Genomic DNA, 24,497 nt, shown 5'->3' with positions numbered 1-24,497 from the left:
CCTCCACTCATAAAATTGCTCAGAGATTCCACTAATAAAGTTGTTTGATACATACGGGCTCCAAAACTGAGAGGTAAGGTATACATAAATAGAGAATTTAATCAAGTATACCACTCTTTTAGTTACACAGGAATGCACTCACATTTTAATCACATCCTCTCCCATGTCTTTTTACCATTTTAGCTATTTGAATGCTCTTTTGTCTTCACTGGCATGATATTTTATGATGTGGAGATGCCGGTGATGGACTGGGGTTGACAATTGTAAACAATTTTACAACACCAAGTTATAGTCCAGCAATTTTATTTTAAATTCACAAGCTTTCGGAGGCTTCCCCCTTCCTCACATCGTTCACCTGAGGAAGGGGGAAGCCTCCGAAAGCTTGTGAATTTAAAATAAAATTGCTGGACTATAACTTGGTGTTGTAAAATTGTTTACAATGATATTTTATGTCATCTCATGGTGTCCTGTTTTTCTGTTAAGCAGTTTGTAGATCAATCAACCCATTAACTTCCTCACTGTGACTGGATTATCTATTGTTGCACCCCCTTTTTCTTTCCAATCACACCAAAATGCCTGCTTATCTTCCAGTTCTGAAGGGTTACACCCCAAACCTTTCTCTTTACAGAAACTGACTGCTGTGCTTTGTGTTTGCAGCATTTTGTATTTTTGTTTCAGATTTTCAATGCTTGCGCTTTGTTCTCACTGTTCAAATCCATCCAGACTGATGGGATCAAAGTCCTCTCTATCTGTCTAGCTGCAAACATCCTATGCAAAACAAAAGGAATCTCAATCCAATTCGTACTGGGCCTACACCACACAATGGTCCCTAATATGTCTGGTATGGGACATGTAATGATGGTGCTGTTTTGAAGTTGGGGCTGAGGCATGTTGTTGGAGCAGAGCACGGAGCTCAACTCTGCATTTAGCCATACCTGACCCAGGACTACTTGGAGCTGACACTGGATGCCTGAAATGGGAAGAGTTCCATTCCCTAGCATTAACATCCTTCATGTTGAACACACACAAAAAAAAACTGCCCCTAAAATCCAAGGTATTAATAGCAGTGGATCACAAAATACAACATGAAGACGCAACTCCTGCTCTGTATTTGACAGTAATAAGTTTCAAACTAAATTTCATAGCCTGGAGTTTCCCCTTTGGGAGTAAATTGCACCCAAAAATTGTGCTGGCGCAAATTAGATGAGAATCGCCAAGTTTCCGCTAAAATGTATTAACATAATCATAAGCATAAAATCTGCCCTGTATCAGCACAATTCGGCTGCTTAATAGAGCATAATCGTCTTTTTTTTCTGATAAAAAATATTCACTGATATATTTAAGAATGGTAACCTGGTGCAGTTTTATTAATACAGCTGAAAATGGGTTTATCATTAAAAATAAGCATTTTTAATAAAGATGTCCAGTCCTTTGCCTCTGAGTAACCTGAAATAAAAAAACTATACTGAAGCATTTGCTGCTTTTATTGGTGTACATTAGTCAGTTTCTTAAGTAAATTAATATATTTTAGTATTTAAAACCATTTAAACCGTGCCTACTAGTGCCGTTACACCGAAGAAAGCTAGCTTAATTTTAAAAGCCCCCTCGAACAGCCGCAGGCTGGTACAATCGGTGGAAATTCACCAGCCTCGTTTCCAGCGTGGGGGCATGGCCAGTTTTGTGGGCGGGGCCGGCTTCAGTGAGATTTTTTTTTAAGCCAGCGCAAAAGATCACGAAAACTCGAATTATACTGGCGTAAATTGTGCCTGGTGTAAATCGAAATTCCTCCATGTTTTGCGCTGATCCAGCTCGATCATGTTGGTTTTTTCGTGCAGACACTCTGGGCCCATAACCTTTATTGGACATTGGCCCACTTCCAAAAACGTGCATGTTGGGAACTATTTATTGAGCTAGCCAGCAAATTATTTTTAAAATACATTTTCAGTAATTTCAAAGTATGAACTTTTTCCTATCAACTTATTTTACCCTTTCAACAGTGGACATATTGGAAACCAGGAGTGAATCCAGTTGAGTTCCTGTGACCTCAGCAGCTCAAATGTTATCAATCCTGATGGGTGATTTCTAAATACAATAAATTGTATGCTTATACATACAAAATTGGCTCCATTAAAGATTAATTGGATATCCAAACTGCTGTAATACCACCAAGCTGGCCTCCTTATTTGTTAAGAAAAAAAAATTCAGAAACCATGTGTGTTTGTAGCCCAGTCAGTTAATCCAGTGAAAAGATGACCCTTACAGACCAGAAAGATTCTGGTCTAACCCATCTGGCAGTAGAGACGCTACTTTTGGCCTCAACATCGCTGGGTGAGGGAAGAAAACAAAATGATCAGGATTCCAGCTCGTCATTGCTAGCGAGTGATCCATGGTGGAAGTCCAGGTGTATGGATGTTGAATGAGGACAAGATCAGGCTCAGCTATTAAACCTCCCATGGTAGAACAAATTGCCAACTCCCTGTGTGAAGGCTCACACATGAATATTCATCATTTGAACAAAGTAAGAGGGCATCTGGTAACTGTGGAACAGCACTGCAACAAGGAGTTGCTGCCTCCAGGAGGGGAGAAAATAGTAAAGCAAAAAAAAAATTAAATGCCTGCATGTTTTTCAAAAAAATAAATGAAATTCCTTTGGGCTGTATTTATTCATTCATTTTTCACAAAAGACTATAAAACATGAAACACAGAATGTCTTACCTTCTCAGTAAGGCAACAGAATAAATTGTGACTAATTGATTGAACTAAAGCAGAATTGAAAGAAAAGAGCTTTAAATCTGTATGAACAGTATTTTCAGATGCTTGCAGACAACATGTAGCACCAACACAATTTAATTGCTTTAAAGAGCAATTGCGAACCTTCACCAATAAACTTTTCACAGAGAATTTGGTTACTTCTTAAGTTTTATATTTTATACAAAACATCTTTTTTGTGTTGATTGTCAAAATCTCCATTTTCCCTTACCTGTGGTGGTGCCCAAGTTTGAACCCATGCCCTCTTGTAAACTTCCAGCTGGAAAGGGACACCAAGATAAGGGAGTTCTGATTTCAGTGTGTCATCGAAGCTTCATCTGCATATCTAAAAAGGACCCTGCTGGCTTGTTTGGGGTGTCCTTGCTGCCTGCAATTTAAAATTGGAGTCAGCCAGATTGGTACAGGAAAGGATTGAGTTAAGACCCCTGCTTCATTTTAACTGCCCCCGTGCCTGGTTTCTGCTCGGTGGGTGGGTTAAAATCGACCCCAATGTGTACATAGTGTGTGCACTGCCACAAATGTGCATACAACACCAATATGTAAATTAGCTGGAGAAAAGGCTACTATCAAAGAAATCCAAATTATTTTATGAACTAGTTGAGTGCAATTTAGTATGAAACCATTCGGTGCTAGAATAAATGCCCTGTACCATTTTCCCCTCTATATTAGATAATACCATGTTGTTGCATTCCGTTCTTAATTTCTTTGAGAAACAGATGTTTATATGAGTGAAAGTCATATTAAGAATGATGTCATATTCAAAATCATGAACTGATTGCAGGTTATGATTGACTGGCCCATGTGATTCACATTATATTTCAACTTTTTCTCAATTGTCTTTTAAATAAAACTGCATAAAGCTGTAACAATTAAATGTTTTTATTTACTTGTCAATCAATCAATAGGAATGGTGCTTTCTTCTGCTGCCAGTATAAAAGCTTTGATTTCACAGAAACTCTCTGGTAAGTTGTTGGATATTCTATTTTCCCTTGTGTTAATCTTCACCACAATGTACAAAGAGGGAATGTTGAATTCCATTTTATGGAAATTTTACAGTCAATGCAATAAATTTAAGCTCACTTGCACTGACACTATCAATTTGGTTTGCCACCTCTTTAAACCTTTTTTCATGTGTATTTGTTTTAGATAGATCTGGGCAATTGTGTTCTAGAAAAGAAGTTAATCCAGTATCAGAGACCAGGCCAATTATGGTGAAGATGGAAAAAGCTATTCCCTCCAGTAAGCCTCATATAAACTGAAGCAGCATTTCAGCGAACTATGTGATTGGATATAAATCACTTGAATTTTTTATATTATCTACATAGATTCCTCTCAAATGTTTATTATCTTTATGTCAGCTTAGAAAAGGACCAAGTATCCTTGAACTATATAAACTTTCTGAAAATAAGTTTTTCCATTGATAGATTTATCAAAGCTTTGCTCCTTTGACACAGTTGACGCCTTCCTCCATCGTCCAGCTCAGTGGGACTACCCTCACTTGATTTCAATCTTACCTATCAAATCATAGCCAGAGCATCTCCAGCAATGGCTTCTCTTCCAGCCTCCGCACCGTTAGCGCCAAAGTCCCCCAGGGTTCTATCTTTACCCCTCTTCCTTTCTCATCTATATGCTTTACCTTAGTGACATTTTCCGATGACATGGGGTCAGCTTCCATATGTATGCTGACAGCAGCCAGCTCTACCCCATCACGGCACGTGTTTTGTCAGATTGCTTGTTGAACATTCAGTCTTGGATGAGCTGCAGTTTCCTCCAGTTAAACATTGGAAAGACCAAAGCCATCGACTTCAGCTCCCGCCACAATCTGCGAACCCTCGCCACCAAATGCATCACCCTCATCAGTCACCATCTCAGATTGAACCAGATCATTCGCAACCTCTTTGACCCTGAGCTGAGTTTCCGGTCCCATACCCTCTCCATCACAAAAATCACCTACTTCTATCTCTGTAATATAGCCCAACTCCACCCCTGCCTCAGGCCATCTATTGCTGAAATTCTCATCCATGCTTTTGTCATCACCAGACTCGACTATTCCAATGCTGCTCTGGCCGACCTCCCATCCTCCATGCTGTGTAAACTTCAGCTCATCCAAAACTCTGCTGCCCTTATTCTATCCTGCACTAAGTCCTGCTAAGTTCCGTCCTTGCTGACCTACATTGGATCCCGGTCCCCCAAAGCCTCCAATTTAAAATTCTGATCCTCTTGTTTAAATCCCAATGGCTTTGCCCCTTCCTATCTTTAACCTCCTCCAACTCTGCATTTCTCCGACTCTAGACTTTTGTTCACCCCACCCCCTTTGTCTGACCAGGGGAGCCACAATTTCAGTCGTCTAAGCCGCACGCTCTGGAATTCCCTCTCCTCCTTTAAGGCCCCCCTTTAAAACCCACCTTGGACTAAGCGTTTGTTCACCCCTCCAAATGTCTCCTTTTTTGGCTCGCATCTATTTTTGACTGACTACATCCCAAGTTTCCAGGGACTTTTTTCTACATGAAAGGCGATGTAAAAATGCACGTTGTTATTATTCCAAAAGTAAATTATTTTTAAAGTTTGTAAATGATGAATTTGGAGATTGTTTTTGAATAATGCATCAGGAATTCTCATTTCAGGCCAACTTGCAGCAATTTACAAAATTTTATTAACATTTGTATAATTAAGCTAGTTGCTATTTCAAGTCAGTCTTTACTAGAGTGTAAGGTACAAAAACAGAAAATGCTGAAACACTCGGGTCAGGTAGCATCTTTGGAGAGAACAGACAAGTTAAGGTTTCAGGTATGGGCCTTTCATCAGAGTGGAAGACAATACAGATGAACAGCATTTTAAAAAGGAACAGAATAAGGGAAAGGGAAAAACACATACAGGGGAAAAAATGAGCAACCTGTAAAGCACTTAAGTGCTAATATCAGTTCTATGAAAGGTTTATACCTGAAAATGTTAATTTATTTATTCTCACCACAGATGCTGCATCATTTGAGTATTTCCAGCATTTTCTGGCTTTGCTTCAGATTTTCAGCATCTGCAGTATTTTGCTTTTTGTTCATACAAAAATTAATCTCTTTCAGGTTCATCTCAAGGGAAATTTCATGACAAAGGATGCAATACAGTGGCAGAATCCAGACTCACAGTCATAAAAGCAGAAGAAGCTGCTCCCTATTGTGAGCTCTGTTAAAAAAAAATTCATTTCTCCTCAGTGGCAGTTAGCATTGATTAAAAAAAAAGTGAAAAATCTTTCCTCAGGCTATTTAAACAGCGCAAACTCAGGACCAGGGTAAAATAATTGACGAATCATCTTATGCTGAAGATTAAGCTACAGCTTTCTTGCAAAAGCTGTCCTTTTAGACATAAACTTGCCTCACAGCATATAAATGTAAATCCTATAAACAGGCCAACAAGTAAACAGTGAATTAACAGTAAAATACCACATATACCTAGGGGGTCCCAGGTCTCAGTTGCCTCTCTTCCATCACATCCTATGCAGCAGCACTGTCCAGGGTGGACCGTGGCTTCCCATTGAACCCATTCTCCTTTCACAAGACAAGTGGTAATACTGGCTTATTTTTTATTGCATTACCTCCTTTGCACCAGTATCCAACTAAATCTTTCACAAGAGACTGGAGTGATTTGTTTGCGCAAGGCAACATCCTTAAAAAGTACAAGGTACAGATGTGTCATTTAAGTTGTGCAAAGTACCTAAGAATTTTTTTTAAGGTAATGCAGTTTTGTGCCTATCAAGGTCAGGGTTGGTATAAGTATAGAACATTCTTCAATTTTATCAGCCTCCAGCACTCACAGGCCAGGTATAGCATGGATTAGATACAGAATGATGCCTCTCGTAGTTCATTCCAACAACGTTCCTTACCCCAAGCTCAGAATGATACCCTCTTGTGCAATATCAAAATGGCCTATCCATCTCCTATACTTACCAATCTTGTAGCTTCTCGGAAATAAAAACAAAGTTTTGTGCTGCAAACCAGTGTGATCTGCTAGCAGCCCCAAAAAGGATACCTGACATGATCAGAACCAGACTCAGCTGGCTGTACAATCATGGTTGCCAAAGTGGTCGTTGGCTGCAATAATGAGAATCCATGATCCAGAATAAATCTCAAGTTGGATGTTTTACCTGTCGGTTTCCTAAAATTGTAACAGACTCAGTTCCCAGAGGAGGAGTTACATAAAGCTTCATTAGGTTAGGATAAAGATGCCATCTGTTATTAAAAGTGCCGTTAGCAGCTGTCAAATAAACGAGGAAAAGTCTCACTGCTTTTTCAAGGATTGAAGTGACAGTGAAAAAAAATATAAACATTCTACCAGAATGCTAGACCTGTCTACTTCCTAATATAGTGCATGGAAGAAAGAAAAAAGGTGTAAATTCATTGCCAAGAGCACTGCACAGTGGTATCAGATGAATAGTAATGATTGTTGTCATTCACTGTGTGGCTGGAACATTTCTGAAGGGCTTTTCTCCATTTCTCTTCAGTGACACACACATTTACTGGCAATCTAATGAATTATTGCAGCACAGGAGGCCGCCATTCAGCCCATCGAGCCTGTGCCAGCTCTCTCTAAGAGTAATCCAACTAGTCCCATTCCCCTGCTCTTTCCCCATAGCCCTGCAAATTTTTTCCCTTTAAATATTTATCCAATTCCTTTTTGAAAGCCAGGATTGAATCTGCATCCACCACCCTTTCAGGCAGTGCATTCCAGATCATAACTACTCGCTGCATAAAAATGGTTTTCCTCACGTCACCTTTGGTTCTTTTGCCAATCACTTTAAATCTGTGTACTCTGGTTTTCGACCCTTCCGCCAATGGGAACAGTTTCTCTTTATCTACTCTATCTAAAACAGTCATGATTTTGAATTGTAAACAGGAATACCCCCAACAAATAAAAAGTTATTTGCTACTGAATCATAAAGCAAATGCTGTGCACTTACATCTTAAAACTTATCATTCATATCAAACATTACTTTCCTATAGTGTACTGTAATAATAAAGCAAAAGAGCTGTCTTAACCTTAGAATTCACTTATTAGGAAGCTGAAAAATTAAATCCAATGAATAATAACCCAAAGAAGAGAATAGAATACCCATCAATTTTTTCCATTCCCTCCTGATCTCGATGTTTTTCCCACACCTGTACCCTCCCATCTCTTTCTGTTTCTTCATGGGCTTTTCCTGCAGTCTTCCTATTTGAAGGAATTGGAAGAGAGAAGTCCTGTTGGGCTGTGGAGGGAAAAGAGAGGAACAGAGACAGGCTCTTTGGAATGGGGCGAGGGGGGTGGGTGGTGAAGGCAGGGGAGAAATCTTGTTGAAAGTGGTCAAAGAGAGGAAGACATTTCTTGATCTGCAGGTGAATAGAGATCCTGTTGAGAGAGGGGAAGAGAGACCCTGTGTAGGATAGAAGGAAAAGAGTGGGAAGGGAGAGTGAGAGCAAGACCCTGTCTGGGAGACGGAAGAGGTGAAAACCCTATTGCTGGGGTGGGAGCATCTTATGTTCTGTGGAGAGCAGGAGGGATGGCTGCTATTGGAGCTTAGCGGGGCCCAGTTTATAAAACAGCTCAACCTCTGATTCACCGTGAGCACTGCTACATGAGATACATTGATATGTTTGAGACAAAAAAATCTGTGCAGTTTGGTAACCAAAATTTCTATAAATCCAGGTAAAGTGAGTCTTCCTTCAAATTACAATGTTGCCTTAAGAGAGCCCCCCATGGCAGTACGATCAAGACCACATCCAGGTAATGGTTGGTGACTAGTTGCTCGATTCTACTGTTCTTTTTATATGGTGTACACATGTACAACAACACACTCAAAGTCTTTTGGTGATTTATTTAGGTTAGAAAGTGACATGCAAAATCTTAATGTTTTGTGACATCTGTGAAGCTCCCTGTGATTAGATTCAAGTAAGTAATAGCCCGAACATGTTCCACTCTTTATTTTCAGATGACTTTTTCTCATGTGAAATTTGTGGGAAGAAGTACAAATATAAGTCCAGTTTCTGGAAACACATCGAAGACCATAAAAACTATGGTTAGTACGGCATACTTGGAAATCTGAAGGAGGCAGATGGCGTCGGCAAGTTTAAGAGGGAGCTGGATAGATTTTGGTGAAAGAAGAACTGAGGGGTGTAAGAGATACAGTATAATGCAGTATTTCTTGAACTTTACGTCTGGCCAGATGCATCGTAGTGACTTTTATTAAATTATTTTCTGTTGGTTGTGAAGATTTTCTGGCATTTGAAAAGATACCTCAATAGATTTTTAGTTGATTTAACTTACAAAAATATGTATGTTAAAATTAATACTCAGATGAAGAAGTTTAATTTTGTTTGTATGTGATGCAGTATTTACACTCATTTGTTCCTTATGGAATTATTCCTTAATTCTGCTGTTCATTTACAATTCAACGAAAAGATCCACCTTAAATTTTTAATTGCAGATTGAAAAAGCAGATAGTACATTTATTTAACATTCTGTGCCATTTTGTCCTAAATTTTGCCCATATTGTTAAACTATGCTGTTACTGATATTTTCTTTTTTCAGTTGTTGATAGTACAGCTCCAGATCAAGGCTGGGATCGAATAACTGGATTACAGCTGACGGAAAAACAAGCTCATAGTGAGTCCATTACAATTGTACTTGGAATTAATCTATTAATAAGGACAAAGTAACAAGGCACTTAGAAAATCATAATATGATTAGGCAGAGCCAACACGGTTTTATGAAAGGGAAATCATGTTTGACAAATCTATTAGTTTTTTGAGGGTATATCTAGCAAGGTAGATAAGGAGGAAACCAGTAGATGTAGTATATTTGGATTTTCAAAAGGCATTTGATAGAAGTGCCACCTAAGAGGTTGTTGCACAAGATTCGGGCTCAGGGGATTGGGGGTAATATATTAGCATGGATAGAGGATTGGTTAATGGACAGAAAAAAGAGCAGGAATAAACAGGTCATTTTCGGATTGGCAGGTTGTAACTAGTGGAGTGCCACAAGGATCAGTGCTTGGGCCTCAGCTGTTTACAATATATATCAATGACTTAGATGAAGGGACTGAGTGTAATGTATCCAAGTTTGCTGACGATACAAAGCTAGGTGGGGAAGTAAGCTGTGAGGAGGATGCAAAGGGATATTGACAAGTTAAGTGAGTGGGCAAGAAGGTGGTAGATGGAACATTATGTGGGGTTATTCACTTTGATAGGAAAAATGGAATTTTTTTAAATGGTGAGAAACTATTAAATGTTGGTGTTCAGAGGGATTTAGGTGTCCTTGTACACGAAACACAAAGTTAACAAGCAAGTACAGCAAGCAATTAGGAAGACAAATGGTACATTGGCCTTTATTGCATGGGGGTTGGAGTACAAGTCTTGCTGCAATTGTACTGGGCTTTGGTGAGACCATACCTGGAGTACTGTGTGAAGTTTTGGTCTCCTTACCTAAAGAAGGATATACTTGCCTTAGAGGCTATGCAACAAAGGTTCACCATATTGATTCCTGGGATGAGAGGGTTGTCCTAAGAGGAAAGAATGAGTAGAATGGGCCTATTTTCTCTGGAATTTAGAAGAATAAGAGATGATCTCATTGAAACATAAAAGATTCTAAGAGGGCTTGACAGGGTAGAAGATGAGAGGATGTTTCCCCTAGCAGGGAAGTCTAGAACTAGGGGACATAGTTTCAGGATAAGGGGTCAGATATTTAGGACTGAGGTGAGGAAGCATTTCTTCACTCAGAGGATTGTGAATCTTTGGAATTCTCTACCCGGAGTGTTGTGGATACTCAGTTGTTAAGTATATTCAAGACTGAAATCGATAGATTTTTGGACTCTAAGGGAATCAAGGGATATGGGGATTGGGCGGGAAAGTGGAGTTGAGGTCGAAGATCAGCCATGATCTTATTGAATGGCGGATCAGACTCGAGGGGCCGTATGGCCTACGCCTGCTCCTAATGTTCTTATGAATTTTAACTACATGATTTGTTTACAGTTTTACAGGTTTCTTGTGCTTAAGGTAAAGATTGCCAATGCTAGTGATGAAAGCAATTTTCCATTTTCATCATCTTGCGTCAACATCAAGCACCCTGAAGTCAGGTTTAGCGCACTTAGATAACCAGATGCACAATAGACTTCCCATTACTCTGCCGCAAACTCAGAAAGATACTCCTGACTGTGTTACTGTACATGCTTCCATTTTCTTTAGCATCTTTAGCAAATATAAATAAAGAGAAGAATAATGAGGTTGATTTCTGGACTGGGATTGCCATGATAGCACACCAGAGTGAAGGAATCACATTCTATTTATTTAAAAAAAGATTGAGGAGAAGCTTCATTTTTAAAAAATAATGGAGAGATCAGACAAAATGAATGCTCATAATTTTTATAGTATTACTAATTCGACAGAATTTGGCAGAGTGAATTGAAATTCGGAAGCCATTGGCAAAAAAACAAGAAAAGTTTTCCCCTTGGGAAGTTAACAATTGATTGGTTAAGTCACCATCTAATGCAGTGAAGGTTGCTTCTGTCGTTGTTCAGAAAAAGAGTTGGATGGTTTTCTCAACCAAATGAAACATAAGAGGTACAAGACTTGGGTATGTATCTCGGAGCAAGATTAGAGCTCGCGGTGTAGCAATAAATAGCTGGTAATGTGCTAGAAAACTCAACTAAAAATGACTGACATTCGCTTGACATCTAGACTACAAAGTGAGTTGAAGCTTTTCTTGCTGCGAACATTCTCATCCTCTTAGTCTTCTACTGTATTTGGGGAGAATATCTGTTTTGAGAATTGTTTTCACTGTGTAGGTCAAATGTGAAAGGGTAATAAATGGTAGGAACTAGATGTGCTTTTTTTTTGTAAGGTTCCATGGACAAGGTTTTCTAGTGAATTATACACCACTAGAAGTAAGGGATTGTATGCCGCCTTACTACCTGCTTGTCTTTTGATGAACACTAACTTGCTCCACAAATGATTCATTTCAGGTTCTAAGCAAAGTAAACAAATTCCTCTCATCAGACTGCATTTGTTTTGGAGAGGGCTACACTTTGAAGTGTTTGTGGGTCCTATTTGTGCATTTATAAACATTGTGTAGGTGTTACACATTTGCCTTTTCCCACACACTTTAATTTTTTTTGGGTGGGGGGAGGGTGGGTGGGTATGGGGTGGGGGAGGGTGGGGGAGGGTGGGTGGGTATGGGGTGGGGGAGGGTGAGGGGGGGTGGGGAGGGGGGAGGGTGAGGGGGGGTGGGGAGGGGGGTGGGTATGGGGTGGGAGAGGGTGGGTGGGGATGGGGTGGGGGGGTGGGGTGGAGTTGGGGGCGTGGGTGGGGTTGGGTGGGTTCCCTGAATTAATCATCTTTCTGCCAACCTCTTGGTTCTTACAAGTTGAGTTTGCTGGGAACTGTCACCATGTTTTCAAGCATTCTGCCTGTGAACACCAATTTGTTATCTCATCAAAGGTGATAAGGGGCTGCCACTTCTCAGAAAATTGGGTCCTTTGGGATATGTGGAACCCAGAACCTGTACTTAGATTTGTATTTCTGAAAACACTGAAGTTACTTCACTAACAAAGTCAGTCAAGCGTTCAAGAAACTGAATAACTTCCTCTCATCATTCCTAAACTTCAAAAATTAGTTTGCGGTTAACTCAATGTTTGCTAAGACTGAATTATTACTTCATTAGCTTTTTTATGTTCTGCTGTCTTTTTAGTGATCACAGTGAGACCTGTGGATGATGTAATAAAATGTACTGTCTTCTACAGAGAGCGAACAGTCAGTTAGAAAAGTTATAATTGAAGTCAAACATCATAATTTGCTGCCCATAAGAGACGACAAAGAGCAGGTGCAAACTCCAAACAGTAAGTCAAATAGACGATCGTCTTCACCCTCTTTGTTTAAAGCATATTTTCCTCCATGTACTTCTATAGCTCTGGTCCCCCTTTCACCTATAGAAGTATATGTAGACAATCTTTTCTCATACATCGGCTGATGCTGCCTTTGAACTAGTTGCTAGAATTTGTGTGAGAATGACCAGGTTGTCCCATACCCTTCTGATTATTTATCATTTCCCAATGGTCCCCCGTGGTGAAGTGCTCAGTCTCCAGATGCTCCATCCTGCTGGAATTGGCAATTCAACAAATAGCAACTCATGGGTACAAACAAACTTGCTTCATTTCACTCCATACACAGTGGGGCACCAACACATTCTATGCCTTCCAGTCATGTTTAAGTGTCCTATACATTTATCATTAAGGCAAATCTCATGTAGGAGTTCAGATTACAGAAGAATCAACATTGAGGTCACAAACCTGTTTGTGCAAAATCCAGTTCAGAACAAACGACGGAACTGTATTAACAAACAACACATAATCCTTTTCCCTTGGAGAAAATCTGCTGCACACCACTATACTGATATCCATTGATCCAGTATTTGCAGTCAATAACCTTATGTAGTGGAAAAAACATCTAGGTGTTGAGATATTTATACTTCATGTAGTTTGATACTAATAAAACAACCCCTCTTTAATTCATGGGATGCAAATGCAAAATTCTGATAACTCGCAGGCCCCAACATAACTCTAGACCCAAGTAAATTCTCATCATATTTTGCTGCCAGCTATTTAGATTTTTAAAAATTATAATTTATTTAGCAGTGAAAGTTGGGTTTAGTGATGCTGAAAAATATAGTCCTCTTTGGGCATCAGTGCACGATTAATAAATTCCAAGGATAGCCAGTGGCACATGTCATAGCTTCAGCCGTACATCGTTCTTGAAGTTGGAGAATGACTCATCTTATCCGTGTCATTCACGAGAAAGGACTGAGCAGAAACTAAGCACTTTCCTACAGGGAGGGAGAGGAAAGTCGGAGTGAGAGTTACTCCGTGCCACTATTGTGCATGTCCGAGCTGCCACTTCAGAATAACTGAGAAGAAAGCCTCTTGCCCCCACCTTAACTAGGGAAGGGGCATGGCTCAGAAAACCCAAATGGGAGAAAATAAATCAAACTCTGACTAGTCTAAAGGTAGCAGGGATATAATAAATAGTGTATTTCATTTCAAATTGTTTTGTTAAGTCAGCTTCCCCAAACTGCTTGCAGGTGCTGCTAATGCCTCTATCCACCTCGTACGGTATCTGAGACCAGTGTCAGTTCTCACTTAGGATTTTCTTCATTAGTCACTGTAGATGGAAAGCCCCTGTGCTTCCATCTGCTTCTCACTACATCACCCCACCTCATCCCCAAGGACATCATTCCAGCTTAAATAATAAACTGATGTCAGAGAGAACCAGTGTAACCGGAGCGAGAAGCCCTTGGTGATGTCACTTACCCATAATTCTTAGCAGGAAAGTGATGTCGCAGCTTGATTCTAGACAAAAGAGCACTCTGGATAATAAACCAAATCCACATAACCTGATACGGATTAGGGAACAAGTGTGCAACCGAAGATTTCCGATCCAGTTTGTATACATGGGAGGACAATGTTCAGTCCCAAACATGCATTGATGTTCTTTTTGCAGATTTCATTCAACAGCTATTTTGACTATCAATGATAAAAATTTGGATCTAATATTAAAAAAAAATCAAAAAGAAATGCTAGATCTCGGCTCTGGAAAGATTGTAGCCCAGAAAAAAAAATCAAGCCTGGTTACGAGTGGTCGGAGAGAATAGTTCCATGCCAGCTCCCTTTTCCTTATTTATAGAAGCTATTTGGATTGCAAGGAAATATTCAGTGTATGTGGAATTGGCATCAAGTGGGTGGGAAAGAAAAAAAGTCAGTGTAGTTTATAGCGTAATGGTTCTACTCCCATTACCCTGGAATGAGTTTTAAACCAGCAGAGGGAAGTGAAGTTGTTAACTCTGGTGTCAATCACATCACTTGGTTTTGCTGGTGTGGGGGAGCTTAATCTACAATGGCAGTGAGATTGGAATAAAATCAAAATTACTGCTGTAACATAAATGGTGCAGTAGATAAAAGAATACAATAATACATTTAGAAAGAAAGAAAAAAATTGCATTTATATAACTCTTTTCACGACCTCAGGACATCCCAAAGTGCTTTACAGCCAATGAAGTACTTTTTTGAAGTATAGTCACTGTTGTAATTTGGGGAAATAAAGCAGCCAATTTATGCACAGCAAGGACCCACGAACAGCAATGAGATAATGATCAGATGATCATTATCTTGAACTGGGGGGCATAGTCTCGGGATGAGGGGTCAGCTATTTAGCACTGAGATGAGGAGGAATTTCTTCACTCAGAAGGTTGTGAATCTTTGGAACTCTCTACCCCAGCGGGCTGTGGATGTTCAGTCATTGAGTATATTCGAGACTGAGATTGATAGATTTTTGGACTCTAAGGAAATCAAGGGCGGGATAATGGATTTGAGGTCGAAGAACAGCCAGGATCTTATTGAATGGCGGAGCAGGCACAAGGGGGTCCCTCCTGCTCCTATTTCTTATGTTCTTATAATCTGTTTTTTAATGGTGTTGGCAGAGAGGTAAATATTGGCTAGGACACTGGGGAGAACTCCCCTGCTTTTCTTCGAATAGTGCCGTCGGATCTTTTACATCCACTTGAGAGGGCAGATAGACCGGGGTTTAACGTCTCATCTGAAAGAAAGCAGATTTCATGAAAACAAATGCAGAGCTAGTATTAATGTTTGTAATATGATGGCTTAAAGTGCCTTTCAAATGGAGAATTTTATACTTACATATTTAATTTCAGATGGCATAATTTCCATTGATTTAGAAACTCCTTGCTCAGAACCAAAGCTCTATTCCAATCACTCACAGCTTTCTACCAAGTAAATGGTCATCTTTAGGCAGGATGTCAAGGCCTTGAAGAGGGTGCAGAGGAGATTTACTAGAATGGTACCAGGGTTGAGGGACTTCAGTTACTTGAAGAAATGAGAGAAGCTGGGATTTTTCTTCTTAGAACAGAGATGGTTAAGGTGAGATTTAATATAAGTGTTCAAAAGCATGAAGGGTTTCGATGGAGTAAATAAGGAGAAACTGTTTCCACTGGCAGAAGGGTCGGTAACCAGAGGATACAGATTTAAGGGAATTGGCAAAAGAGCCAGAGGTGAGAGGTGACTTTTTTTTAAACGCAGAGAGTTGTGATGATCTGGAATGCACTGCCTGATAGGGTGGGGAAGCAAATTCAATAATAACTTTCAAAGGGAATTGGATAAATACTTGAAGGGGAGTAATTTTGCAGGGCTATGGGGAAAAAGCAGGGGAGTGGGACTAGTTGGATAGCTCTTTCAAAGAGCCAGCACAGGCACGATGGGCCGAATCGCCTCCTTCTGTGCTATAAGATTCTATGATCTATAAGTGCCATTTCAATATTGAAGCTCCATACATTATATTGACGGTAAAACCTGTTTCTTAGCCATCTGCTTATAGCAGAGTTCAAATCAGACGCAGCAGCATTTATCATTAGTAACCCTAGGGAAAAGAACTATCTGCAGACACTTTTTTAAAAAAATGCATTATTCAGCAACCAAATTCACCACATGAAATTCAAATGGGAGAACAGTAAAGCTGTAGAATTCTCAAAGTTGTTGGTAGATTAAGTTATTACATTTTTCTTAAGGATATACTGATTCAAATTATACACCAATTTTGTCGTCATTCTGTATCCTTCACAACTGTAGGAACTTGGCCAATCTTGATCAGTGTGAGCTTTATGTCCTGCTGTGTTTCAGGATCTGCATCATAGAAACCAGTTAATTTTCCGTCCCAGCTTTGAAAGGCTCCCACCATTGCAATTTCCTGCATCTAGAGCCAAGCTCTGCAGATTTGACCATCTTTGAAGAATGATAAGTGCAGTTTTGGTGCCTTTTAGAAGTACGTTCTCTATTGTTACCATTTAGCCAGAAAAGATCCAATTAGGCCAGTTGAAAGCCATTCTACGTGTGCTGTGATTGAATCCGGAGCTTCCCTTAATCAGGTTTCCATTGACAGTATCTGTAAGGCATGGAGTACCCCTCACACAATTACCAGTCATTACTATTTAAAATTGGCCAGCACTCAGGCCAGTGTTTTCAGCAGTTCTGTTTGGACAGCAGGGGTCGAAAATACAAGCGAGGCCCTTCTCCCAAATTGTTACTCAATTGCATGGCTCCTTTGGTGTATTGACGCAAGTAAGACTAATTACCTTATCGGACTTGGTTAGTCTTTGTGAATCATAGCATTCTACATACATCACCATCTCTCCTGACCAGCTTTCTTTTGATAGATTAGGTGAATGGGCAAAACTGTGGCAAATGGAATTCAATGTAGGCAAATGTGAGGTCATCCACTTTGGATCAAAAAAGGATCGAACAGGGTACTTTCTAAATGGTAAAAAGTTAAAAACAGTGGATGTCCAAAGGGACCTAGGGGTTCAGGTACATAGATCATTGAAGTGTCATGAACAGGTGCAGAAAATAATCAATAAGGCTAATGGAATGCTGGCCTTTATATCTAGAGGACGAGAGTACAAGGGGGCAGAAGTTATGCTGCAGCTATACAAAACCCTGGTTGGACCGCACCTGGAGTACTGTGAGCAGTTCTGGGCACCGCACCTTCAGAAGGACATATTGGCTTTGGAGGGAGTGCAGCGTAGGTTTACTAGAATGATACCCGGACTTCAAGGGTTAAGTTACGAGGCGAGATTACACAAATTGGGGTTGTATTCTCCAGAGTTTCGAAGGTTAAGGGGTGATCTGATCGAAGTTTATAAGATATTAAGGGGAACGGATAGTGTGGATAGAGAGAAACTATTTCTGCTGGTTGGGGATTCTCGGAATAGGGGGCACAGTCGAAAAATTACAGCCAGACCTTTCAGGAGCGAGATTAGAAAACATTTCTACACACAAAGGGTGGTAGAAGTTTGGAACTCTCTTCCGCAAACGGCAATTGATAATAGCTCAATTGCTAAATTTATATCTCAGATAGATAGCTTTTTGGCAATCAAAGGTATTAAGGGATATGGGCCAAAGGCGGGTATATGGAGTTAGATCACAGATCAGCCATGATCTTATCAAATGGCGGAGCAGGCACGAGGGGCTGAATGGCCTACTCCTGTTCCTCTGTTCCTGTGAGTGGTTAGGAATTTTTAGGATGACGTCAGTAGAAATTAGCTTCAGGCCGAAAATAAACTGATTTCTGTGACGGAGGCCTTGGGGCTTTGTACAAGGTAGGAGCAGGTCATGTGTTGCCACCCAGAATATTGGTAGGATGTAACTTTCAATTGGCATACTTGGCATGCGATTTCCCCAGAACCAAAGATCCTACAGTTTATGAAGAAAACTGATAAATGATGAAATCCTATGAGGTAGGTAATCTTACTACCTTGCACACAAATCAACAGTGTAGGATTATGAAATGATATTTGGAGCTCATGTATAAATGCAAATTCTTTCTTTTCATAAGTTTCTCATATAATGCTTAATGTGTCTGCATTGCAGAAGGACAAAGGACTCTTGATTTTGATCATAAGCACAGCCTTTACAATGATTCCATTCGTGACACAAACTTTTCCATAGGTAAGGCTGAATTTCTTTACTGTTTTTAAACTTTGAGAGTACTTTCTTTGCAGCTTTTTAAGAATTTTTATTGACATATTAATGCGTAATGGTGACGATCATTCACTGCTTCATTCAGCTTATGCCAGGAAGAGATGGTACCTACTGGCACTATGGATATGTGGCTATTAGTACATAATCCATGTTTCCAATCAGAAAAAGGAGCAAGACATTACTGCAGTCCTTGTCAAAAGCTAGCAAATCACCATTTACTGTCAGTACTATATAGCAGTGCATGCTGTTCGAGTCATGTTTTTATCAATTAAAATGAGGTGGAAATTCTGTTATTAATATTGTATTCTTGTCAACTAAATTAAAATTAGGACATTTTTGATGTACAAACAATGCCAGTGAAAGCTGTCAAGCTGTTGGACTGTGAAAGGCATCACAGCTGAGCTGACCCAGTCCTCCTCCGATAAAGCAGTGTTAAGAGAATATAACTAAAATAAGACTAAAATTTGAGATAGACATGATTAAAACCAAGATTTAAATTATTTCTGGGACAAATAATTTTGGTCAGTTGGCCCCAACTTTTGGAATCAATGTTGGCAACAAAAATAGCAAAATAAAGTTTTAGTTGTAATTCAACTGTCAGTTTATTATTCCTGCACATATTCCATGACCTTATAAAACAACAATTGAAGAAGTGAAACAACAATTCTGACATTTTTGTTGAAACATAAATTTTGAAAAATTCCTTAAAAGACTAGAACAAAAATGTGAGCAAAACAAATTTTGTCACAATTTATCTTCAAGATGAAAAACTACAGTTTGACTAAACTTTGCGAAACGAGGCTAGACTAAAATTAGGACTACATTTCCTCTTGAGGCTTCGAATAAAAGAAAAGAAGAGATTAAATTAAAATGATTTCTCAGATTAAAACAAAACTTGTACACCTCTTCTAGAAGAAGCAGGGTTTATTTTTGCCATTTCCCCCTCTTTTCCTTCCCTCTTGAAGTGCCAGGCACAGATCCTCAGACACACCAGCAACTCTCTGCTATTTGAAGTAATAGCCATGGTTGATGTATGAACCCAGACAGTGAAAGTTGTCAAGCTGTTGGACTATAAAAGGTCCGGTCCTCATCCGATGTGTTTAGGGAGAGAAAGAGCCCCTGCCATTTATTGTTGCCTCTCCATTTGAAACCATTGTTCTGTTAAGAGAGGCAAGCTACACATATTAAATACGTTTCTCCTGGCGATTGGTTTTGTGTGAATTTGTTGCTAGTTAATAGAGTTTTATATCTAGCACACTTTCCTGTAATCTATTAGAAAAATATGTGCTCCAGCAAAACCTTAATTGCTACAAATTTGAAACAGAAAATGCTGGAAACATAGCAGGTGGATGATATAAATACAGGAATTTCTCGGAACAGGAAAAGGCCATTATGCCGAACAAACCTATTCATTCCTGACTAAGGGATCTACCTGACATGCTAACTTATCTTTTTCAGGTGCTCAACAATCTGCAGTCATTTCTGTTTCTATTTCCCATGCTGATGTATTGTGTGTACTATATTTCAACAAAAATGTCAGAATTTTTGTTTCATAGTAAGAGCCTGCTGCATTTGTTATTTTCTTTCCTTACAGGCCAGTTAAGTAATACCTGCCAGTTGTGTGGAGCAAACTTTTCACGCAAGAGTGGTTTGGTGGACCATATTCAGTTTGTGCATCAGAGATATAGGCCCCATGTATGCACACTGTGTGATCAGAAGTTCCGTCGACCATCAGAACTCAAAAGACATGTCCAGCGATGTCATGACAGTGAGTCTCATCCACAACACAGGAATCTATCCAGAACCTTTTTTCCCCAACAATTTTTGCCAAGTCTACATGCAGTGTGAATGCTGGAAATCTGAACACTCCCAGCATTTCCCTCTCCCCTCTGAAATCTCTGTAAAACATCTAGAGATATTGTTGTTTCCAATTTGATTACCCTTTGAACTAGTGGTAAAGTAATCACTTGCCTTTCTACTCTGATAAACAAAATAATTTCATTCAGATTTTATCATTTGGCAATTCATTTGTTAATCAAAGCTGAAAAGCCCTTGTAGATCACATTTACTTGTAATTTTATTGAGTGTCTCTGATTATCACCTTTAGATTTGAAAAATGACCACCTTTGTTGAAATGCCTTCAAGAAAGTTAACTAAGTTAAATTTGGTTAGTTTTTAAGGTTCTTACAAAATTACAGTATTAGTATTTTATGTTAATTTGGAATTCAGTTAGGCCATCATTTTGAAACATTATTGTCAGGTTGTTGGTTTACATCTTTAGTGTGGTCACTCACTCCATTGTTCCAGCTTCAGAGCATAATTGTGCATTGTTTCTGGTTTACAGATTGCTTACCTGACATCCAGATTAGCAATGTTACATCTCTAGAAAAATCCTGCACTGTTGAAAAACGGCTTTTAGAATTACCAGGTATGCTGACAACCTGCGTCGTTTAAAGGTACAATCTATGCAGAATACCTTGATGTAATATTTTCTTCAGCACCTTGCTGGATGTTAATTTTTCCTTTTGTGGGTTTTCCTGTCCCACAGCGGCAGCTCACAAAAGAGCAACTCCTGTGAATGAGACTGCTGGAGAAACGCCTGTGAAAGTCTTGGCTCACGGTAAGTTTTATTTTTGTTTTCTATCTCCAGACAATAATGTTAGCCATTAGGTGTCAGTCTTGGCTCATTGGGAGCACTCTTGTCTCTGAGTCAGAAGGTCGTTCATTCAAGCCCCACTACAGAGACTTCAGCACATAATCAAAGTGAAACTTCAGTGCAGTATTGAGGTGGACGTAAAATATCCCACGGCGCTATTCGAAGAAGAGCAGGCTAGTTCCCCCAGTGTTCTGGCCAGTATTTATCCCTCAACCAACACAACAAAAACAGAATATCTGGTTAATTATCCTACTGCTTATTGTGGAACCTGCTGCACCCAAAATGGCTATCACTTTGTCTTACATTACAACAATGACTACACTTCAAAAGTAACTCATTAACTGTGAAGGGTTGTCCTGAGGCCATGAAAGGTGCTATATATTCGTAAGCTCTTTCCTCTTTAATCATATCACCAGGCATCTTGCCACTTTGTCATAAACCACTTGCCCCTCATTCTAGTGATGTGGTGATGTGATTATTTCACCCAAAGTTTATCTCCACCAAGAACCAAGTTAAAAATGCTTTTGTCATGCAACAAGTCAGCACCAATTTGCGATTCAACACAACCTAAAATATGCATTTGGATCAAAAGTATGTAGAAATGAAGAAGTTCATTTGCACTACAAAGCAGTTACAGGTGGAATTCCTTCTCTATCAGACCCTATGACTGGTTTCAAAGACTAATGTATGGAAATATATCGAGGTAACCTGTCACAGTATAGGTAAATACAATCAATAAACACATAAAACTGTCTAAATGGTAGATGAAAGGTGTCCTGAAAATTAAACTAATGGAGTGGAATTGGTTTTCTTACAGATAGTGTCTTATTAAGGCACCCAACATAAACATAACCATACTTGGAAACATTTCAGCAGCTTGTTTGTACTTCGGACAGTCAGTTTGTGCCTATTTAAAAATATAAATTACTGTAGTGTTTGCCCTTCAGGGAAAAAAAAAGTTTAACCATCTAGTCATACTTTTCATTGTCTGCTAACATTAGTCAAAGTGCCTAAGCCTTCATAAATCAAATTTACTTCTAATTTTATTCACTAAAATTAGCTTATTTATAGCTAAAATAAACACTTATTAAAGTGCAATCAGAAAAATTTGTCAATCTGTAGGCTAGCATTCTAGTATTGTTTTACATGATTATGCATTTTTAAAAAAAAAACTTGACATTCCTTTGTCTCTGGCCTTTTGTACATTCCCCCTCCCTTCGCCACACCATTGGCAGCTGTGCCTTTAATAGCCCTGAGCTCTAGTATTCCCTCTGTAAACCCTTCCACTTCTCCAACTCCTGCTTCTGCTCCTCCCTTAAGACCTCCATAGAACTCACCACTTTGACCAAGCCCCTCCTAATATCCCTTTGTCTCAGCGTCTATTTTTGTCCGTTAATGCCTCTGTGAAGTGCCTGGGAACGTTTTTCTACAATAAAGGCATTATATAAATGAAAGTTGTTGTATTTTTACAAAATTACACTATTATGCGTATAACATTTTATATTATTTCTAATAAAATGCTCGCATTACATTCATGTATCTTGCCACATTCAAGTATAGTTTGTTTTATTTTGTGTGTTCATACTTCAAAATCTGCCTAGTTTAACAGTGAATGGCTTTCTGTCTTACAGATCGCTTACCTAAGATTCAGATCAATAATGTTACATCTTTAGTCAAATCCAACATTGTTGAAAATGAAGAACAGAAATTCTCAGGTACGTTTTCAGTCTGCTTTGTGTAAAGGTACAAGGTATTTTGCAAGAAAGAGGGGAACAGTGAAAAAGCAATTCCTGTAGGTTTTTTTACAGAATTTTATTTTCACTTTCCATGTTTTCTTGTCGTGCAGATGAAGTGAAACTTGTCCAAGCTGCAGCCAATCAGACTGAAACTGGCGGAATAACACCTGTAAAAAACAAAAAGGCACTCAAGAGGCCCAGGAGTAAGTTAATCTTTCCCAACTCTTTTTCTTTCCTACTCTTTTGAAAGTTTTGACTCATGCCCAGGCAAGATTCGAAAGGTTCTGGCAGCCCTCCTGTATTTTACTTAAGCAGCAATTCTTCATGCAAGAATCCAATGAGTGTCAACAGACTATTCAACTACCGAGAGAATCACAGATGAGCTAGATCTTGTCCTTACCAATGTCCACAGTGGCACAATTCCCAGAGTCACTGGATTGTGAAGAGGAGCAGGGACAATAACTGATTTTTCCCCTCCCTTGCGTGGGGACGTAGAGGCCAATGTTAATAACCCCACTGATGTCTTATGGTGACAACTTTCCAAAGAGGAAAAAAATCTGAAAAATATGAACTCATCAATAAATGGTTACTAAAGTCAGCTACAAGTATTATTGCACACTGGTAATCACTTCTTTACATTATAGCCTTCAATTATACTTAGTGCCTCTATAAATTATTGGGATGAAATTGCACATTGCAATATTAGTACACAAAGAAATTTGCATGATATTCCTTTGCTATTTTAACATGGCTTTAAATGGTTTACATTAAATGGGTTGATGCCTTCTTTAATATAGTGGATAAAGGGATTTCACAAAACATTGATAAATGTATTCCTTAATATCGTACAAATATCACACAGTTATTACATAGGTAGTGATTTCATGGGGAGGGGGAGTAATGTATTGAATAGGTGAGAAATTTTTTCTTGAATCTACAGGAGTCTGTAACTAGAATTCCAGTTCAATTTGCCTAGAATTTCAGTATCTATGGACCGTAGGGGCAAATGTTACGATTTAGCTCCCCAGCTCAGAGCTTCATAAGACGAGAGTGCACATCGGGAATTTGGACATCGAGATCAGTATACCTGACTTCTGGCTTGCACCATCTTCACCCATTAAAATTGGGCTCTGCACAGGCATACAGTCACAAAATGGACCCCTTACTGTTCTTGCTATGAATGATGCAAGACTCAGTGGAAACAGTTTATGTAGATTAGATTTGCTGAAAACATCGGAGGTCAGAGATTGAAGCTTTGCTCTGGGTAGGATACCTCACTGTGAGCAGGAAACATTGCTAGATGGAAGCACAGGGTGCAGAATCAGGGCTACAACGTTTTAAGCACTATTTCTGAAAGACACTTGTGTCTAGCAAGGCTCCGTGACGACAGTGGCACTGCACAATATCTGCCCTCAGGTGCATGTTCAGTTATGTAGGTTGTAAAGCACATGGCTTTGCACTTCCATTAAAACAGGATTTTTTTGTTGATTATTTAATACTACATGCACTTGTTAAAAATATTTGAATCAGTGCTCCTTATAACGGGAAAAGCTTGTTCTGTTGATAATCGACTAAGTAAGGTTTTTTTCTTAGAAGTGGCACTATGAAAACATTAGAATTTCCTATTGTTTGTCCATTTACAAGTTTAATTTGTGGAGTAAAAGCTTATTTTAAATTGTGCTGTTTTTTTTTGGAAGAAAACCTTTAAGTTCATTCTGCTGCTATAATCGATTACTGACAACCAGATTTAAACTGATCATAGAGTGGGCGGCACTTA

At 39.2% G+C, this 24,497-nt stretch overlaps 2 protein-coding genes across 6 annotated transcripts in view; one reads left to right on the top strand and one right to left on the bottom strand.

Annotated features, from left to right (window-relative positions):
• The window catches only part of LOC137300531 (probable G-protein coupled receptor 34), a 101,942-nt gene extending 98,899 nt beyond the window's left edge, over positions 1 to 3,043 (bottom strand). Inside the window, exon 1 of the mRNA XM_067969647.1 lies at positions 2,981 to 3,043. The gene's annotated coding sequence lies outside the window, so the exon portion shown is untranslated. The remainder of the gene's footprint in view (positions 1 to 2,980) is intronic.
• Positions 1 to 24,497, top strand: part of LOC137300529 (zinc finger protein 672-like) — a 76,417-nt gene that overhangs the window by 39,406 nt on the left and 12,514 nt on the right. For all 5 annotated transcript variants that reach the window (XR_010958125.1, XM_067969644.1, XM_067969645.1 and 2 more), the window contains 13 exons: positions 3,675 to 3,731; positions 3,916 to 4,008; positions 5,847 to 5,939; positions 8,443 to 8,520; positions 8,726 to 8,812; positions 9,325 to 9,399; positions 12,530 to 12,625; positions 18,218 to 18,295; positions 19,923 to 20,096; positions 20,673 to 20,756; positions 20,877 to 20,948; positions 22,616 to 22,699; positions 22,831 to 22,923. Coding sequence is in view for 4 of the 5 variants with exons in the window: in XM_067969644.1 (XP_067825745.1) it covers positions 3,675 to 3,731; positions 3,916 to 4,008; positions 5,847 to 5,939; positions 8,443 to 8,520; positions 8,726 to 8,812; positions 9,325 to 9,399; positions 12,530 to 12,625; positions 18,218 to 18,295; positions 19,923 to 20,096; positions 20,673 to 20,756; positions 20,877 to 20,948; positions 22,616 to 22,699; positions 22,831 to 22,923 (1,164 nt within the window). In the remaining variant the exon portion in view is untranslated. The remainder of the gene's footprint in view (positions 1 to 3,674; positions 3,732 to 3,915; positions 4,009 to 5,846; positions 5,940 to 8,442; positions 8,521 to 8,725; positions 8,813 to 9,324; positions 9,400 to 12,529; positions 12,626 to 18,217; positions 18,296 to 19,922; positions 20,097 to 20,672; positions 20,757 to 20,876; positions 20,949 to 22,615; positions 22,700 to 22,830; positions 22,924 to 24,497) is intronic.

The sequence above is a fragment of the Heptranchias perlo genome, chromosome 31, assembly GCF_035084215.1.
Source record: "Heptranchias perlo isolate sHepPer1 chromosome 31, sHepPer1.hap1, whole genome shotgun sequence".
NCBI lineage: Eukaryota > Metazoa > Chordata > Chondrichthyes > Hexanchiformes > Hexanchidae > Heptranchias > Heptranchias perlo.
The sequence above is the reverse complement of the archived record's forward strand: the minus strand, read 5'-3'. Positions and strand labels throughout refer to the sequence as shown.